The sequence below is a fragment of the Camelina sativa genome, chromosome 15 (genome assembly GCF_030686135.1).
Source record: "Camelina sativa cultivar CO46 ecotype springtype chromosome 15, ASM3068613v1".
NCBI classification, from domain to species: domain Eukaryota; kingdom Viridiplantae; phylum Streptophyta; class Magnoliopsida; order Brassicales; family Brassicaceae; genus Camelina; species Camelina sativa.
Window position 1 is genome coordinate 27,412,149 of NC_141894.1, and position 18,402 is coordinate 27,430,550.

Below are 18,402 nucleotides of genomic sequence, written 5' to 3' on the forward strand. Positions count from 1 at the left end.
ATTGTATAAATCATTGAAATATTCTGTTTAAAAAGGACTTTTTGGAATTTTCTTAAGTGTATTCATATATGCAGTATATTTAATTTATAACCAACTTATAAAAAAAGTTGTGTGAATAAAGAATTTTTATAAATTCAGATAATTAAAAAAGCTGAATAATATAGAAGACCAGTTCGACAAAGATGGGCAACTTGCTTTTTGATTGCTAAGCCAAATAGAAAGTCGAAACATTCTAATGAAATCTAAAAACATGTTCGCATAATACAAATACTGAATTTAAACTTTTAAAAAGTTATCAGTTACCATCACACATAATAAATAGTACCGAGAGTCCGAGACTTAAAAATACAAGAAGCGGGTAAAAAGACATAAACATAAATTGGACACAAGATTGGATTTGTAATAACCCTGAAGGACAGCAAACTTCACCACCGCAGATTGTTATCTTCATTTATGCTTTAAACCATATTAAAAACTTTGTCTCGGCACCATTTAATCGACCTTACTCTCGGGGAATTTAGCCTCGTAAGCCTCTGTAGTCTGTTAAAACAAAGGAGACAGAAAGAAGCAAGATTCGTAAGTAGATGATGAAAACGAAAACAGTCTGATGAAGAAAGTGAGACAAAGACAAGTCATGGCTTTTTTTTTTAGGATACCATGTAAGTGGCAGTAATCATCTTTCCGGCAAACCATCTCCCATGGAGAGCACGTTGTGCACCCATGGCCGCTTCCACATTCTCAAATCTCAGGTAGACAAAACCAATGCTGTACCTGTTTTAGCAACAGAGTTTCAAAGTCAGAGATCAGTCTACTCTTTTCCAGAGTGTGAAAAGTTACAATATCCTAAAAAGCTCACTCACTTGTCAACATAGATATGATTCAGTTCTCCGAATTTGGAGCATTCGTCTTTAACATCTTCTTTGATATCCTCGTCAAAATGAGGTTCAGTCTGCCAAACAGATACAAGTGTAAACAAGATTTAACTTGAGGTACGAATTGTTAAGCCAAAACAAAAATATTAAGCAGATCACTAACCTCTGTGGATGGATCAAACATGTTTTTAAGTAGCAGACATTCGCTGGGGACACCAAGTGGGTCGACCACAGCTGGTATATTTACACCGGGAATAATGCCGGCCCCTACTAGTCCAGCAACAGCAGGAAAAGACCCTTGTCCAAGGGCAGCAGTTGCCAGTGGAGAGATTGTAGAAACTCCACTGTGAATAGATGCAGCTGTAGTAAGGCCAGTGCTGCAGAGAAGGTTGGAGGATTTAGTGAAATATAAATGAATGACAAAAAAAAAAAAAAATGAATGACACAAACTGCAAAAACCGAGAAAGAGGAAAGAGGGAAACCTTGATGCAGTTCCACTACGATCGAGCTTTTGCATGAGAAGCGCCCGCGATTGTGCATTCAGAGACTGCAGAATAAGCAACCAGGTAAGACTACAAGAACAAATGCATTTACTGACAGTGTTGGAAAGATAACTCCAATTTCTTCTACTCCACCATGGATCTTACACATAGTAGCTATTTAATTTTATAGAGAACCAGATCAAGTACTAAAATTGTCTATTAACACCCTTTTGTTAAAGTTTAAAAAACTTATGTTCATATTTTATCTATACCAAATCCTACACGCAGTAACTATATCTATTAAGTGAAACAGGCAACTTGAGTTCTCCCTATAGATCCATGAAATATATCCACTTTTGGAGGTTATGCTAGCGAGATTAAGACAACTACTAACCAGGCCTCCTCCATCGTCATCATCCAAATCACCAGTGGCTTGCGTCTGTCCAGCATCTGGAACTTCAGTTTGATCAGTTACAGCTGACACCTAATGAAACATAAAACTACATTATCAACAGATATAATATGCATGTGGTGTTACATGCATGTTTAGAGCCTTTGAGAAAGATTCAAGATGTATTAATGCTCAAAGTGTCAGCCAAAATAATTCACATACAGGTGTCACACTACTCATAGAATTTGCCTTCATACAATTAATAATGAACCATTACTAAGCACAAAGAACATGAATTTCTGTTCAGGAATTATATCATGATTTTACCACAGAAAGAATCCATCCAGAAAGTTCAACCACCTTCAATACTACGGAAATCAGTTGAAATTTTTTAAAAAAAAAAGGTTCAACCACTACCTTGATTGCACGACCTACAATCTCCAACTGCCCATTTAGATTCAGTGCGTTTCTAGCATCCTCCAGGCGAGCGAACTTGAAGGTTTAGAAATAGAAAAGAATTCTGTTAATCAAAAAGGTACAGTAGCCCAAAAGCGTAATCAAGACTGACATTGACTCTACCTACCTGAACAAAACCAAATCCTTTGCAGAGGCCAGTTTCATCACGAGGTACTTGCACCAGCTCCACACTCCCAAATGGTTCAAAAACCTAGGAATGCCAAAAAGAAAGCATTATGAACGCAAACTATGATCAGACAATGAGCAATTACAAAAGAGGTCTATGATCCTCAAAGCTCAATAGGCATATGATTTGAACATTACAGGAATAACTCTGTTCTTACGGTTTTTTGACATTCATACAAATAACACTTCCTCTACATTAAACATAGAGCAGTTGCCAGGAAAAGTAAGAGTTTACCTTTCGCAGATCATCTTCTGACATGTTAATGTGGAGGTTACCAACATAAAGACGTCTAGCTCCCCCAGAGTAGGGGCCCAACATCCCCCCTGCTCCAGCAGCAGCAGTTGTTGACTGAACAAGATTCTTCTCAGCTTCAGAAGGTTTTACCATAACAGGCTGACCAAGGAGAGGTTGTCCAGATAGAGCAATAGCCATAGGGACAGACATTGTATCATAAAATTCCACATACCTGCAAGCAGGATCAACTCAGAATCCAGCAAACAGTACTAAATCAAGATACACCATAGCATTTTCACAATTTATGTGCTCAGAAGTTATTTACAGCTGAAGAATTCTTAAGCATAAAAAGAACTTGTTATAGCCAGTAGCCACATAATTTTCAGAGAGTTAAAGAGTTCCAAACTCACCCGATTCCCCTCGAACGCCTGGAAATTCGATCCATAATTATCCGTACATCCCGTACCTAAAACCATATTACGGAGACAATGTGTTTAAATCTATTCAATAGAACCAACCAGAACAACATTTATATGGCGACATTAAACCGCAGAGTAGTGGACAAACCTTTCCAGCTCTGGAAAAGAACTCATAAACATCCCTTTCAGTTGCCCTCAAAGCAATCTGTTGTACACAGAAAATATCAATTATTGATCAAGTTATAATGCTTAAAGGAAAATAGCTATAACAACAGGCATACCTGATAGGCAAAAACTGTTCTCTGGTCTCTTTCAGGATCAGCCTCAGGCTCTACCTTATCCTCCTTTTTGCGTCTGCATAATAACAAACATGTAAGCTTGTTTAATTTAATATCAGAAACGATTTCATCCATATTTTACAAGATGTCACAACATCTTTTGAATATGCCAGTGAAAACATATCAGAAGCCATCTTCTGGTATTTTGCAATATGTTAATATTATGACAATTCAAAACAGATAAACTTTTCTCCGATAGGCGTACACATGTGAAGCACGAGATGGGCCTGCAGGGAACTATGTGAAGTCAACAACGGATGAACAATAAGCTCATAAATTAAAACTTAGATCTTCTTTCATTTTAAATTTAGCACGGGACCAACCTGAAGTCTAACCAAAAACATTTTACCTTCTATTACAATGATAATCTTAAACGGAACGAGCCCCATCAAGTTGTACAGAAGTCAATACCAATGGACCTAATAGCATTAGTATGAACCTGTTAACACTTATAGCTCACACAAAGTTTTTGTAGCATTACCCAAAAAGTATAAGAGATTTGATTTCCTTATTCAGTTGTCAAATCAAGAAGATGGGAAGCACTAGGAGCCCACATCCTCAATTTTAGTCACAACATCCCAATACTAAGCTAAAATTACCATGTCGAACTCCACGGGAAAAAGATTGAATGGCAAAGCAGCAACTAAACACGGTACATAAATTTAAGAATCAGATTCTAAAATGCGAACTTGCAAGCAATAAGTGGAGTCTAAAGATGATCACCGACTCGGATGTGTACCTCTCAGAAGTATGAACCAGTTATAGCAGAAAGGTACACTGAATAAATGCAGTTAGCATTTACGAGAACAAGATTCAAATAAAGAAAAGAGATAGAAGGAGCACCTGCGATCTCTATCCCGGTCCTTGGTCTCTCTCTCCTTAGGTTCTACTTCCTGGCTCTTCTCTCTTTCCTGACTCCGACGTCTCTCAGATCGACTTCTACTCCGCCGTGAACGATCTCTCTCCCTATCTTTCTCATGGTCACGCCCTTTACTGTCACGATCCCTGTCTTTGTCCCTCTCTCTCTCTTTCCCGTTTCTTTCTTCTTTTTCTCTACTCTTTTCGTGATCTCTATCCCTATCCTTGTCCCTGTGCTCCCTGCTACTTCTATGCCTATCCCTCTCTCTGTCTCTAGAACGTGAACGGTGGCGAGATCTCGACCGCTTAGAACGCCGACCATCCTCATCCTCATCCCTCTTCTCATCACTCCTGTGCCTTGAGCTTCTACTCCGCTCTTTCACCTCAGATTTGGCTTTCTCATCACTACCATTCCCAACTTCATTCTCCAGGAGGGGATTCTCAACAGTCTTCTCTAGGTACTCATACTCATCAAAGTCCATCCTAGAACTAGTCAAATAACTTCAACACCAGATCACTCTCACCCACAATGCCCAAAACCTACAAAAAAAAGGAGAATCAGGACAATCTCAAAGACATCACTCCCAAAGGAAAAATTACTGAAACGGCAAGTGACTAAATCGATTCCAAAACCTAATTCATATCTACAACTAGGTTTCTCATACCGATACTGTTACGAGAAGAAGAAAAATCAGGATAAAATGGATTCTAGGGTTACAATTGAAAAGAAAAATTGGTAAATCAGTTCACCTTACCTCCTCTGGTAACGAAACTTGAAGACGCAAAGAGAAACGGCGAGGTGAGGGAAACTCGAAGCTGCTCTCAATCTGGAATCTCCCGCTCGCTATCTAGGGCAAAAAGCTCTCTGAACGAAGAAGACGAAGCTTGTGAGGTGGTCGCTAACTCTCTCTATTAGTTTTACTTACCAACTTGCCAGATTCAGTCTAAAACCCTCTTTATGGGTCTAAGGCCCAATCCATTTTATTTTACTTATTTTTTATTTTTAAAATAAATACACTATTGTATATTTTCTCGTGTCCTTTGTTCGTCGAGTGTGCCCTTTGTTCGAGTAGCTAAGACCCGATTATGTAGATCATCGATATTCTTATTTCTTGTTCATTGCATTCTCTATATTTGGTTCTCTCAATTTGATGCTTGATAAATAATTGCATAAAGTGTTAATGAATATAAAACATGAAGTGACTAATCAATGCAACTGGTAGATTTTGGTCAAATAAAATCAAAAAACATCTATAGATTTGTTTTTTTTTTGATAAAGTGATAATAGATATAAGATATGAATCGATTAATCAATACTATAGAGGATATAGATATGCAAAGGCTATAATAGTAAATATTAAATCTCTAATCACTCTTGTATTGTGTATATAATGTAATCTTTTCATCTAATAGAATCATTAAGCCTTTTATTTGGTATCAGAGCTTTCGATACCTTAACTTAAGTATATAGATATTTTTTTCTATGCCACCTCACTCTTTTCTCCTCTCCATTAGCCATGTCGACTACTTCAAGTAAAATAATTGTTGTTAACAACTCTCAAAACCTGCTTCATGTGAATATGATGAATGTGATGAAGTTCACTAGCACCAACTTTTTGATGTGGGGTCGTCAGGTTCGTGCTCTCTTTGATGGTTTTGATCTCACAGGTTACGTTGATGGTTATGTTGACGTACCTCCTCCTACCACCACTGTTGTTGGTGTTGCCACTGCCAATCCAGATTACAAGATCTGGAAACGTCAAGAACGCCTCATCTACAACGCCGCCTTACTTGGTGCTATCTCTATTTCCGTCCAGCCGCTCCTCTCCAACACAACCACCTTAGCTGAGATTTGGTCCACTCTATCGTCGATCTATGCGACTCCCTGCCGCTCCCATATCTAGCAAGTGAAGCAACAAATTGACCTTTGGACTAAAGGTGATAAATCTATTCAAAAATATTTTCAGGGACTTACTACTCGTTTTGATAAGCTAGCTCATCTTGGGAAGCCTATATATGGAGCATGATGAAGCATTCTAAAGAGTCTTCCTGATGATTACATGCATATTGTTGATCAACTAGAGAGACGTGAAACCTCACCCTCTGATATGATCGTGGCAAGCAAGGAGCCAGAGGCTGCAGAGCAACCGGAGGTGGTGGGAAGGATCACTCGTTCAAGAGCTAAGGAGAGGGCCAAGGAAGCTCATGCACTCATAGTGACGGGTCATTCAACCTACCAAGGATCCAAGTCTTCAACATATCCAACCTGAAGACTTCACCCGGTAATGATGACTAGGTAACTTAGGTGAGAAGTTTGTACTCTTTTTCCCATAGCTGAGTTTTGTCCCAATGGGTTTTCTCAGCATGGTTTTTAATGAGGCAAATGGATCACTACGTCGAGTTATCTAGAAGTCATTACCAATGGGGAATAATGTACTTCTGTACTAGTTAAAGTGACTTTTGTACTACTACAGGTCACTTAGATGTTTTGCTGTTTTCTTATTTCCTTAAAACGTTTTGTTGTTTTATTTTTAACTTCCTGCTGTTTGGAGTGTCGAGCCTAGGGTTAATTATAAAACCCACAGCCACGCCTCCTTTGTTCTTTAGCGAAGAATGATGTTGTGACATGAATTGTTGATCTTTCTTCCTCAATTTGATTTCTTGAATGCGTTCTTGAATTCTGGGTTTCTAAACACTTTGTGACATAGAAACTCTTCACTTGTTTTGTTCCATACAACCACCTAAACATCTATCACCATCGAACCATTGTTTTCTTCCTTCGATCTTCACACATCATCACCCAAAACCATCCGTTCATCATCACATTCCATCCACATCACCTGTCACTCGGTTATCAGCCTTCAACAGAGTCCAATCCTAGGGGAAATCGTATCATGTGGTATCAGAGCCAACTCTGTGCCAAAGGCTGAGCAATTCTAAACCCTAATCTCGATTTATGTTGTTTAATTCTTTGTTTTGTTCGTTTCTGCGTTTCGTTGTGAGTCTTGTTTAGTTTTAGGATTTAGTTTATTGTTGATTCGTTTGAGTCTAGGTCAAGTTTTGTGAGTTTAGGATTTAGTTTTGTGTTGTTCGAAATTAGACTGCAAATTAGGGTTTGTTTATTTCGAGTTTGTTCATTATAGGGTTGGTATTGATCGATTTCTCTTGTAGTTTTGTTCGATATTAGGTTTATATCCGTGAGTCTATTGTTTAAAATTATGAGTCTTAGAGTTTATTTTCGTTTTTCTCATTCAAAGAACAAGTTACTGCGAGTTTCTTCTTTAATTTGCAGGTACAATGGAGCTTTCTCCAGAGGCTATGGAAGCTTTGAACCAAGCCATGTCTAAGCAGATAGCTGAAGCAAACAAAACAATGTCTACTCAGTTTCAGCAACAGATGGAGCAGCTCAGTAACAAGTTTGAGAAACAGTTCAAGGACATAGCTCACGCATCTAGTGCTTCAGATTAGAGTTCTTCAGACCCGCCTAGTCCCAGTGAAGCTCTCCGCTTAGCTAAAGGAAAGGCACACGTGGGAGCTTCCTCCAAGCACACACGGATCAGAACAGTTAATACACTTACCGGGGGGAGAGAAACTTGTTTCCATCAGAGGAGAAGCACTCAAGGTACAGAAAGAGAGCATCGCAGAACTGGCAGAGATCACACACACCCACGACGAGCTGAACAAGTAGCTGGGCATCAGATATACATTGATTCAGAGAGAGATTATTCTGAAGAAGAAGAAGTTTCAGATCATAGTCAAGAAACAATGAGGAGAAACCGAAACAGAGATCATGGTAGGGAATATGATCCTTTGAGGCAGCAGCTGAAACATCTCAAGATTCAGTATCCTTCTTTCCATGGAACCAATGATCCAGAAACTTATCTAGACTGGGAAAGGAAGATGGAATCCAACTTTCAGATTCAAGGTACTTATGAGTTGAACAAGGTGAAGATAGCCATATCCGAATTCAGTGGTTATGCTTTGTTGTGGTGGGAGCAGTTGGGACTTACTAGACATCGACAGAGAGAGCCTGCTATCACTACATTGATTCAGAGAGAGATTATTCTGAAGAAGAAGAAGTTTCAGATCATAGTCAAGAAACAATGAGGAGAAACCGAAACAGAGATCATGGTAGGGAATATGATCCTTTGAGGCAGCAGCTGAAACATCTCAAGATTCAGTATCCTTCTTTCCATGGAACCAATGATCCAGAAACTTATCTAGACTGGGAAAGGAAGATGGAATCCAACTTTCAGATTCAAGGTACTTATGAGTTGAACAAGGTGAAGATAGCCATATCCGAATTCAGTGGTTATGCTTTGTTGTGGTGGGAGCAGTTGGGACTTACTAGACATCGACAGAGAGAGCCTGCTATCACTACCTGGGAACAGCTAGTCACGCAGATGAGGAAGAAGTTTGTGCCTACACACTACCAGAGAGAGATTCTTAACAAGCTGAGGCGTCTCACTCAAGGGACTAAGTCTGTAAGAGACTACTATCAGGAGCTGGAAACGCTTATGATCAGAGTTGATTTGAGGGAAAGTGAAGACATGGTTATGTCTAGGTTTCTTGGAGGTTTGAACAGAGAGATTCAAGACAAGATAGAGCTGCAGAACTATGAAGATGTGCAAGAAATGGTACATAAGGCAGAGCTGATTGAATCGCAGATCAAGAGAAAGGGAGTGAGGTCTACATTTACGCCTGACATGTCCAAGCCGAGAGAGTTCAGTAAACCCGCCTTCACCAAGGACAGCAAACACGTGACAACCACAGTCAAAGAGGAGGTTAAAATCGATTCCAAGCCCAAGAGTAGCACCTCTACAAGTCATATCAGGTGTTTCAAATGCCAAGGGATGGGGCATTATTCCAGAGACTGTCTTAACAAGAAGATGTTTCTTCTTCAAGAGGGAGGAGAGATTGTGCCAGAAGAAAGTTCAGAAAGTGAAGCAGAGCCTGAACTAGATGAAGAAGGAGAATCCGCAGTCATGGGAGAGATGTTAGTAGCACGCAGAGCTTTAAGTGTACATATGCATCCAGATGATAGAGGTCAGCGTGAGAACCTATTTCACACCAGGTGTAAGGTTCAAGACAAGGTCTGCACTTTGATTGTCAATGGTGGTAGCTGTACTAATGCAGCTAGTGAAGAGATGGTACAAAAGCTTAATCTCAAGACTACTTCACATCCAAGACCTTATCAGCTACAGTGGTTGAACAACAAGGGTGCTTTGACAGTCACGCAGCAAGTGATGGTGAAACTAGCGATTGGGAAGTATGAGGATGAGCTGCTTTGTGATGTTATTCCAATGAAATCAAGTCACATCCTTTTGGGAAGACTATGGCAGTTCGACAGAAGAGTGTTTCAAGATGGTTACACCAACAAGTAGTCATTTGAGTTCAAAGGGCACAAGGTCACTCTTCTACCACTTACACCCAGCGAAATCTACAAGGACCAGCTTCACATGAACCGCAAGGATACAGAGAAAATGTCTCACAGCCTGTACATCAATCACAGCGAGTTCAACAAGCTATTTGAGCCAGAGATGACCACATTCAAGTTTGGGTATAAAGAGACACTCACCAGCACTAAGCCAGCAGAAGAGCTTCCATGCGAAATCATAGAGATTAAAGAGGAGTACAAGTATGAGTTTCCAGAAGAGATATCTCCAGGTTTGCCGCCACTATGTGGGATAAAGCATCATATCGAATTGGTACCAGGTTCAGCTCTATCGAACATACCAGCTTACAGAACCAATCCAGTAGAAACTAAAGAGCTTCAAGAGCAAGTAGAAGAGCTGATGAGCAAGGAACACATTAAAGAGAACCTCAGTCCAAGTGCAGGTAAGGATAATGTAATCACAGATGCATTATCCATGAGGTACACTCTCATTTCTACTTTGCCTTTTAATCTAGTAGGATTTTATGAGACTGACATCGACTTTGCTGAGAGCTATGGCAAATGCCATAAGTTTGCTTTTGAAAACTACTATAGGCAGGATGGGTATCTGTTCTTTAATGATAGATTGTGCATACCAAGAGGATCCATGAGAGAGATACTGATCAGAGAAGCTCACGGAGGAGGACTAGCTGGACATTTTGGAGTGTCAAAGACTCTACTTGGACTGCAAAAACACTTCTATTGGCCTCAAATGCGGAAAGACGTTGAGAAGGTTTGTTCTAGGTGCTATATCTGCAAAATGGCGAAGGGTAAGGTACAGCCTCATGGCTTGTACACTCTTCTAACGAATCCTTCTCAACCTTGGACTCAAATTTCTATGCATTTTGTTCTTGGCTTACCTCGAACCAGAAATGGTAGAGATTCTATTTTTGTTGTGGTTGACAGGTTTAGCAAGTTGGCTCATTTCATTGCAAGTCACAAGACGGATGATGCTGTTATTGTAGCTAATTTGTTTTTCAGGGAAGTCATAAGGAGGATCAATGACAACGCATATCAGACTGATCTTCAAGGTAAGTATACCATATCATCAACAGTCAATGTTTCTGACTTGCTCTATTACTATGCAGATTCTGATTTGAGGACAAATCCTTTTGAAGAGGGGGAGGATGATATGATCGTGGCAAGCAAGGAGCCAGAGGCTGCAGAGCAACCGGAGGTGGTGGGAAGGATCACTCGTTCAAGAGCTAAGGAGAGGGCCAAGGAAGCTCATGCACTCATAGTGACGGGTCACAGGTTACCTTGATGGTTATGTTGACGTACCTCCTCCTACCACCACTGTTGTTGGTGTTGCCACTGCCAATCCAGATTACAAGATCTGGAAACGTCAAGAACGCCTCATCTACAACGCTGCCTTACTTGGTGCTATCTCTATTTCCGTCCAGCCGCTCCTCTCCAACACAACCACCTTAGATGAGATTTGGTCCACTCTATCAACGATCTATGCGACTCCCTACCGCTCCCATATCTAGCAAGTGAAGCAACAAATTGACCTTTGGACTAAAGGTGATAAATCTATTCAAAAATATTTTCAGGGACTTACTACTCGTTTTGATAAGCTAGCTCATCTTGGGAAGCCTATATATGGAGCATGATGAAGCATTCTAAAGAGTCTTCCTGATGATTACAGGCATATTGTTGATCAACTAGAGAGACGTGAAACCTCACCCTCTGATATGATCGTGGCAAGCAAGGAGCCAGAGGCTGCAGAGCAACCGGAGGTGGTGGGAAGGATAACTCGTTCAAGAGCTAAGGAGAGGGCCAAGGAAGCTCATGCACTCATAGTAACGGGTCATTCAACCTACCAAGGATCCAAGTCTTCAACATATCCAACCTGAAGACTTCACCCGGTAATGATGACTAGGTAACTTAGGTGAGAAGTTTGTACTCTTTTTCCCATAGCTGAGTTTTGTCCCAATGGGTTTTCTCAGCATGGTTTTTAATGAGGCAAATGGATCACTACGTCGAGTTATCTAGAAGTCATTACCAATGGGGAATAATGTACTTCTGTACTAGTTAAAGTGACTTTTGTACTACTACAGGTCACTTAGATGTTTTGCTGTTTTCTTATTTCCTTAAAACGTTTTGTTGTTTTATTTTTAACTTCCTGCTGTTTGGAGTGTCGAGCCTAGGGTTAATTATAAAACCCACAGCCACGCCTCCTTTGTTCTTTAGCAAAGAATGATGTTGTGACATGAATTGTTGATCTTTCTTCCTCAATTTGATTTCTTGAATGCGTTCTTGAATTCTGGGTTTCTAAACACTTTGTGACATAGAAACTCTTCACTTGTTTTGTTCCATACAACCACCTAAACATCTATCACCATCGAACCATTGTTTTCTTCCTTCGATCTTCACACATCATCACCCAAAACCATCCGTTCATCATCACATTCCATCCACATCACCTGTAACTCGGTTATCAGCCTTCAACAGAGTCCAATCCTAGGGGAAATCGTATCATGTGGTATCAGAGCCAACTCTGTGCCAAAGGCTGAGCAATTCTAAACCCTAATCTCGATTTATGTTGTTTAATTCTTTGTTTTGTTCGTTTCTGCGTTTCGTTGTGAGTCTTGTTTAGTTTTAGGATTTAGTTTATTGTTGATTCGTTTGAGTCTAGGTCAAGTTTTGTGAGTTTAGGATTTAGTTTTGTGTTGTTCGAAATTAGACTGCAAATTAGGGTTTGTTTATTTCGAGTTTGTTCATTATAGGGTTGGTATTGATCGATTTCTCTTGTAGTTTTGTTCGTTATTAGGTCTATATCCGTGAGTCTATTGTTTAAAATTCTGAGTCTTAGAGTTTATTTTCGTTTTTCTCATTCAAAGAACAAGTTACTGCGAGTTTCTTCTTTAATTTGCAGGTACAATAGAGCTTTCTCCAGAGGCTATGGAAGCTTTGAACCAAGCCATGTCTAAGCAGATAGCTGAAGCAAACAAAACAATGTCTACTCAGTTTCAGCAACAGATGGAGCAGCTCAGTAACAAGTTTGAGAAACAGTTCAAGGACATAGCTCACGCATATAGTGCTTCAGATTAGAGTTCTTCAGACCCGCCTAGTCCCAGTGAAGCTCTCCGCTTAGCTAAAGGAAAGGCACACGTGGGAGCTTCCTCCAAGCACACACGGATCAGAACAGTTAATACACTTACCGGGGGGAGAGAGACTTGTTTCAATCAGAGGAGAAGCACTCAAGGTACAGAAAGAGAGCATCACAGAACTGGCAGAGATCACACACGCCCACGACGAGCTGAACAAGTAGCTGGGCATCAGATATACATTGATTCAGAGAGAGATTATTCTGAAGAAGAAGAAGTTTCAGATCATAGTCAAGAAACAATGAGGAGAAACCGAAACAGAGATCATGGTAGGGAATATGATCCTTTGAGGCAGCAGCTGAAACATCTCAAGATTCAGTATCCTTCTTTCCATGGAACCAATGATCCAGAAACTTATCTAGACTGGGAAAGGAAGATGGAATCCAACTTTCAGATTCAAGGTACTTATGAGTTGAACAAGGTGAAGATAGCCATATCCGAATTCAGTGGTTATGCTTTGTTGTGGTGGGAGCAGTTGGGACTTACTAGACATCGACAGAGAGAGCCTGCTATCACTACCTGGGAACAGCTAGTCACGCAGATGAGGAAGAAGTTTGTGCCTACACACTACCAGAGAGAGATTCTTAACAAGCTGAGGCGTCTCACTCAAGGGACTAAGTCTGTAAGAGACTACTATCAGGAGCTGGAAACGCTTATGATCAGAGTTGATTTGAGGGAAAGTGAAGACATGGTTATGTCTAGGTTTCTTGGAGGTTTGAACAGAGAGATTCAAGACAAGATAGAGCTGCAGAACTATGAAGATGTGCAAGAAATGGTACATAAGGCAGAGCTGATTGAATCGCAGATCAAGAGAAAGGGAGTGAGGTCTACATTTACGCCTGACATGTCCAAGCCGAGAGAGTTCAGTAAACCCGCCTTCACCAAGGACAGCAAACACGTGACAACCACAGTCAAAGAGGAGGTTAAAATCGATTCCAAGCCCAAGAGTAGCACCTCTACAAGTCATATCAGGTGTTTCAAATGCCAAGGGATGGGGCATTATTCCAGAGACTGTCCTAACAAGAAGATGTTTCTTCTTCAAGAGGGAGGAGAGATTGTGCCAGAAGAAAGTTCAGAAAGTGAAGCAGAGCCTGAACTAGATGAAGAAGGAGTATCCGCAGTCATGGGAGAGATGTTAGTAGCACGCAGAGCTTTAAGTGTACAGATGCATCCAGATGATAGAGGTCAGCGTGAGAACCTATTTCACACCAGGTGTAAGGTTCAAGACAAGGTCTGCACTTTGATTGTCGATGGTGGTAGCTGTACTAATGCAGCTAGTGAAGAGATGGTACAAAAGCTTAATCTCAATACTACTTCACATCCAAGACCTTATTAGCTACAGTGGTTGAACAACAAGGGTGCTTTGACAGTCACGCAGCAAGTGATGGTGAAACTAGCGATTGGGAAGTATGAGGATGAGCTGCTTTGTGATGTTATTCCAATGAAATCAAGTCACATCCTTTTGGGAAGACCATGGCAGTTCGACAGAAGAGTGTTTCAAGATGGTTACACCAACAAGCAGTCATTTGAGTTCAAAGGGCGCAAAGTCACTCTTCTACCACTTACACCCAGCGAAATCTACAAGGACCAGCTTCACATGAACCGCAAGGATACAGAGAAAGTGTCTCACAGCCTGTACATCAATCACAGCGAGTTCAACAAGCTATTTGAGCCAGAGATGACCACATTCAAGTTTGGGTATAAAGAGACACTCACCAGCACTAAGCCAGCAGAAGAGCTTCCACGCGAAATCATAGAGATTAAAGAGGAGTACAAGTATGAGTTTCCAGAAGAGATATCTCCAGGTTTGCCGCCACTATGTGGGATAAAGCATCAGATCGAATTGGTACCAGGTTCAGCTCTATCGAACAGACCAGCTTACAGAACCAATCCAGTAGAAACTAAAGAGCTTCAAGAGCAAGTAGAAGAGCTGATGAGCAAGGAACACATTAAAGAGAACCTCAGTCCAAGTGCAGGTAAGGATAATGTAATCACAGATGCATTATCCATGAGGTACACTCTCATTTCTACTTTGCCTTCTAATCTAGTAGGATTTTATGAGACTGACATCGACTTTGCTGAGAGCTATGGCAAATGCCATAAGTTTGCTTTTGAAAACTACTATAGGCAGGATGGGTATCTGTTCTTTAATGATAGATTGTGCATACCAAGAGGATCTATGAGAGAGATGCTGATCAGAGAAGCTCACGGAGGAGGACTAGCTAGACATTTTGGAGTGTCAAAGACTCTACTTGGACTGCAAAAACACTTCTATTGGCCTCAAATGCAGAAAGACGTTGAGAAGGTTTGTTCTAGGTGCCATATCTGCAAAATGGCGAAGGGTAAGGTACAGCCTCACGGCTTGTACACTCTTCTAACGAATCCTTCTCAACCTTGGACTCAAATTTCTATGCATTTTGTTCTTGGCTTACCTCGAACCAGAAATGGTAGAGATTCTATTTTTGTTGTGGTTGACAGGTTTAGCAAGTTGGCTCATTTCATTGCAAGTCACAAGACGGATGATGCTGTTATTGTAGCTAATTTGTTTTTCAGGGAAGTCATAAGGAGGATCAATGACAACGCATATCAGACTGATCTTCAAGGTAAGTATACCATATCATCAACAGTCAATGTTTCTGACTTGCTCTCTTACTATGCAGATTCCGATTTGAGGACAAATCCTTTTGAAGAGGGGGAGGATGATATGATCGTGGCAAGCAAGGAGCCAGAGGCTGCAGAGAAACCGGAGGTGGTGGGAAGGATCACTCGTTCAAGAGCTAAGGAGAGGGCCAAGGAAGCTCATGCACTCATAGTGACGGGTCACAGGTTACCTTGATGGTTATGTTGACGTACCTCCTCCTACCACCACTGTTGTTGGTGTTGCCACTGCCAATCCAGATTACAAGATCTGGAAACGTCAAGAACGCCTCATCTACAACGCCGCCTTACTTGGTGCTATCTCTATTTTTGTCCAGCCGCTCCTCTCCAACACAACCACCTTAGCTGAGATTTGGTCCACTCTATCGTCGATCTATGCGACTCCCTGCCGCTCCCATATCTAGCAAGTGAAGCAACAAATTGACCTTTGGACTAAAGGTGATAAATCTATTCAAAAATATTTTCAGGGACTTACTACTCGTTTTGATAAGCTAGCTCATCTTGGGAAGCCTATATATGGAGCATGATGAAGCATTCTAAAGAGTCTTCCTGATGATTACAGGCATATTGTTGATCAACTAGAGAGACGTGAAGCCTCACCCTCTGATATGATCGTGGCAAGCAAGGAGCCAGAGGCTGCAGAGCAACCGGAGGTGGTGGGAAGGATCACTCGTTCAAGAGCTAAGGAGAGGGCCAAGGAAGCTCATGCACTCATAGTGACGGGTCATTCAACCTACCAAGGATCCAAGTCTTCAACATATCCAACCTGAAGACTTCACCCGGTAATGATGACTAGGTAACTTAGGTGAGAAGTTTGTACTCTTTTTCCCATAGCTGAGTTTTGTCCCAATGGGTTTTCCCAATGGGTTTTCTCAGCATGGTTTTCAACAGAGTCCAATCCTAGGGGAATTAAGCTGAAACTATGCTTGTTTTCAACAGAGTCCAACCCTCCCTTCCTGAATTTCTCCAAAAGCTGCTCAACCAAGAAATTAAGCTGAAACTATGCTTGTTTCTTCCTCGTCACTGCTGATTACAGCCAATGCTGTTCATACTCGTGGTCCAAACAATCGTGGTTCTTTTAGACCCAACTAGCGTCATAATCAGACTTGGCAACGACAATAACATTTTCATTCTCGTTCACAAAACACAACACCACACGGATATCAAGGACGATGTCATATTTGTGGTGTTCATGGGCACAGTGCACGGTGGTGCTCTCAATTTCAGCTCTCTGGTGGCAAACATTTGTCCATGTCATCTTCGCTTATGGCTTTGGTTCCATGGCAACCTCGGGCGAATCTCACCACAGCTTGTCTGCTCCTAACAACAATTGGTTGCTCGATACTGGTGCGGCACACCATCTTACCACAGACTTGAACAATCTCTTTCTTCATCAGCTCTACAATGGTGGTGAAGAATTCACCACAACTGACGGCTCTGATCTTAACATCTCGCATATGGGTTCCAATTTTCTCTCTACCCCAATTAAACCTCTTCGTTTAAATATTTTTTTTTACGTACCAAACATTGCTAAAACCTTATTTCCGTTTATCATTTGTGTAATGTTAATAATGTATTTGTGGAATTCTTCCGGCTCATTTTCAGGTGAAAAAAACTCAAAATGGGGGTCCGTTTACTCCAAGGGAGAGCGAAAAATGAGTTGTACGAGTGGCCAGTCCCATCCTCTTCATCACCCATTTCTCTATTCGCCTCACCATCACCCAAAGCTTTTATTCCCTCATGGCATTCAAGACTTGGCCATTCGTCTCCTCCTATTTTACAGTCCATTATTTCTCAATTTTCTTACCATGTTCTGAAACAACAAGTAAACCTCTTCCTTGTTCTCATTGCCTTATCAATAAAAGCCATAAACTTCCTGTTTATACAAACACTATCGTCTCAAACAAACCACTCCTATATATTTATTCTGATGTCTCTTATTATGTCAACGGATGGTTTTAAATATAATCTAGTGATTTTGGATAACTTCACACGCTACACCTGGTTGTATCCATTGAACAAAAATCTGACGTCCAGAACATGTTTATTACGTTCAAGGCCTTGGTCGAGAATCATTTTCAAGCGAAGATTGGCACCCTCTACTTGGATAATGGCGGTGAATTTGTGGTCTTGTGCAGCTTTTTATCATCTCATGGCATATCGCATTTAACAACACGTCCACACACGCCAGAGCATAATGGAATTTCAGAACGTAAGCATCGACATATCGTTGAGACGGGTCTTACGTTCTTGCATCAAGCCTCAGTTCCTAAAATATGTTGGCCTTATGCGTTTGCCACAGTCGTGTATTTGATCAACAGAATGCCAACGCCGGTGCTCCACAACGTCTCACCATATGCAAAATTGTTCCAACAACCACCCAATTATCACAAGCTTTGTGTCTTCGGCAGTCTCTGTTTTCCATTGCTTCGACCTTACAACACTCATAAGTTGCAAGACTGTTCTCTTCCGTGTGTGTTTATGGGCTATTCACTTACTCAAAGTTCTTATCTTTGCCTTGATGTCTCCGCTGGCCGGATTTATACTTCACACCATGTTCAATTTGTCGAATCCAGCTTTCCATTTGCTTTCTCTTCTTCCCAGCCCAATATCATCGTCCCACCATCATCATCTTAACCAAATCCTGAATCATCACCCTAGCTAGTTCTTGTTCCTTTTTGACATCAACCACTTATTTCAGCTCATCTGCGACAGCCCCAAGCTACGATCCTTCACACAATAATCGTGTTGACGAAGACCGTGAAGATAATAGGCTGTTAGGCCGAAATAAATCAACAAGCCCATTAAGAGCTACACTTACTTAACCAAGCTCAATAACCACCAAACCAAGTCCACAAATGACCTCACCATCGTCTTTTTCTCCTCCTACCTCACCACTACCAGACCGTGACCCTGTTCCTGTATCACAGCCGTCACCACGACCAAATCTCCAACCACCACCA

The 18,402-nt window shown here is 41.1% G+C and overlaps 3 protein-coding genes across 9 annotated transcripts; 2 read left to right on the forward strand and 1 right to left on the reverse strand.

Annotated features, from left to right (window-relative positions):
* Nucleotides 1-259: 259 nt before the first annotated feature.
* LOC104747488 (uncharacterized) lies at nt 260-5,259 on the reverse strand. 7 transcript variants are annotated; one of them, XM_087487631.1, is made up of 16 exons: nt 4,993-5,190; nt 4,223-4,777; nt 3,729-3,798; nt 3,585-3,606; nt 3,323-3,395; nt 3,190-3,246; nt 3,033-3,088; nt 2,623-2,854; nt 2,329-2,412; nt 2,163-2,237; nt 1,749-1,838; nt 1,355-1,419; nt 1,036-1,249; nt 861-949; nt 657-771; nt 260-540 (listed from the first exon to the last, which is right to left on the reverse strand). In XM_087487631.1, the coding sequence occupies exons 3-16, from the start codon at nt 3,766-3,768 to the stop codon at nt 493-495; spliced, it is 1,260 nt and encodes a 419-aa protein (XP_087343757.1). In that variant the 5' UTR covers nt 3,769-3,798; nt 4,223-4,777; nt 4,993-5,190; the 3' UTR covers nt 260-492. The 7 variants fall into 7 exon arrangements, with proteins under 7 accessions (XP_087343757.1, XP_087343758.1, XP_019092846.1 ...); XM_087487632.1 differs by having other exon boundaries at nt 4,988-5,161; XM_019237301.2 differs by lacking the exons at nt 3,585-3,606; nt 3,729-3,798 and having other exon boundaries at nt 4,993-5,259.
* A 1,049-nt stretch (nt 5,260-6,308) lies between these two features.
* On the forward strand, nt 6,309-11,856 carry LOC147927191 (uncharacterized). The gene is made up of 2 exons (XM_087486940.1): nt 6,309-11,195; nt 11,320-11,856. Exon 1 carries the CDS (start codon nt 8,341-8,343, stop codon nt 9,619-9,621), a length of 1,281 nt encoding a protein of 426 aa, XP_087343066.1. The 5' UTR covers nt 6,309-8,340; the 3' UTR covers nt 9,622-11,195; nt 11,320-11,856.
* Nucleotides 11,857-14,165: 2,309 nt separating this feature from the next.
* Nucleotides 14,166-16,288, forward strand: LOC147927192 (uncharacterized). Its single transcript, XM_087486941.1, has 2 exons — nt 14,166-15,877; nt 16,002-16,288. Exon 1 carries the CDS (start codon nt 14,166-14,168, stop codon nt 15,615-15,617), a length of 1,452 nt encoding a protein of 483 aa, XP_087343067.1. The 3' UTR covers nt 15,618-15,877; nt 16,002-16,288.
* The last annotated feature ends 2,114 nt before the right edge of the window (nt 16,289-18,402 follow it).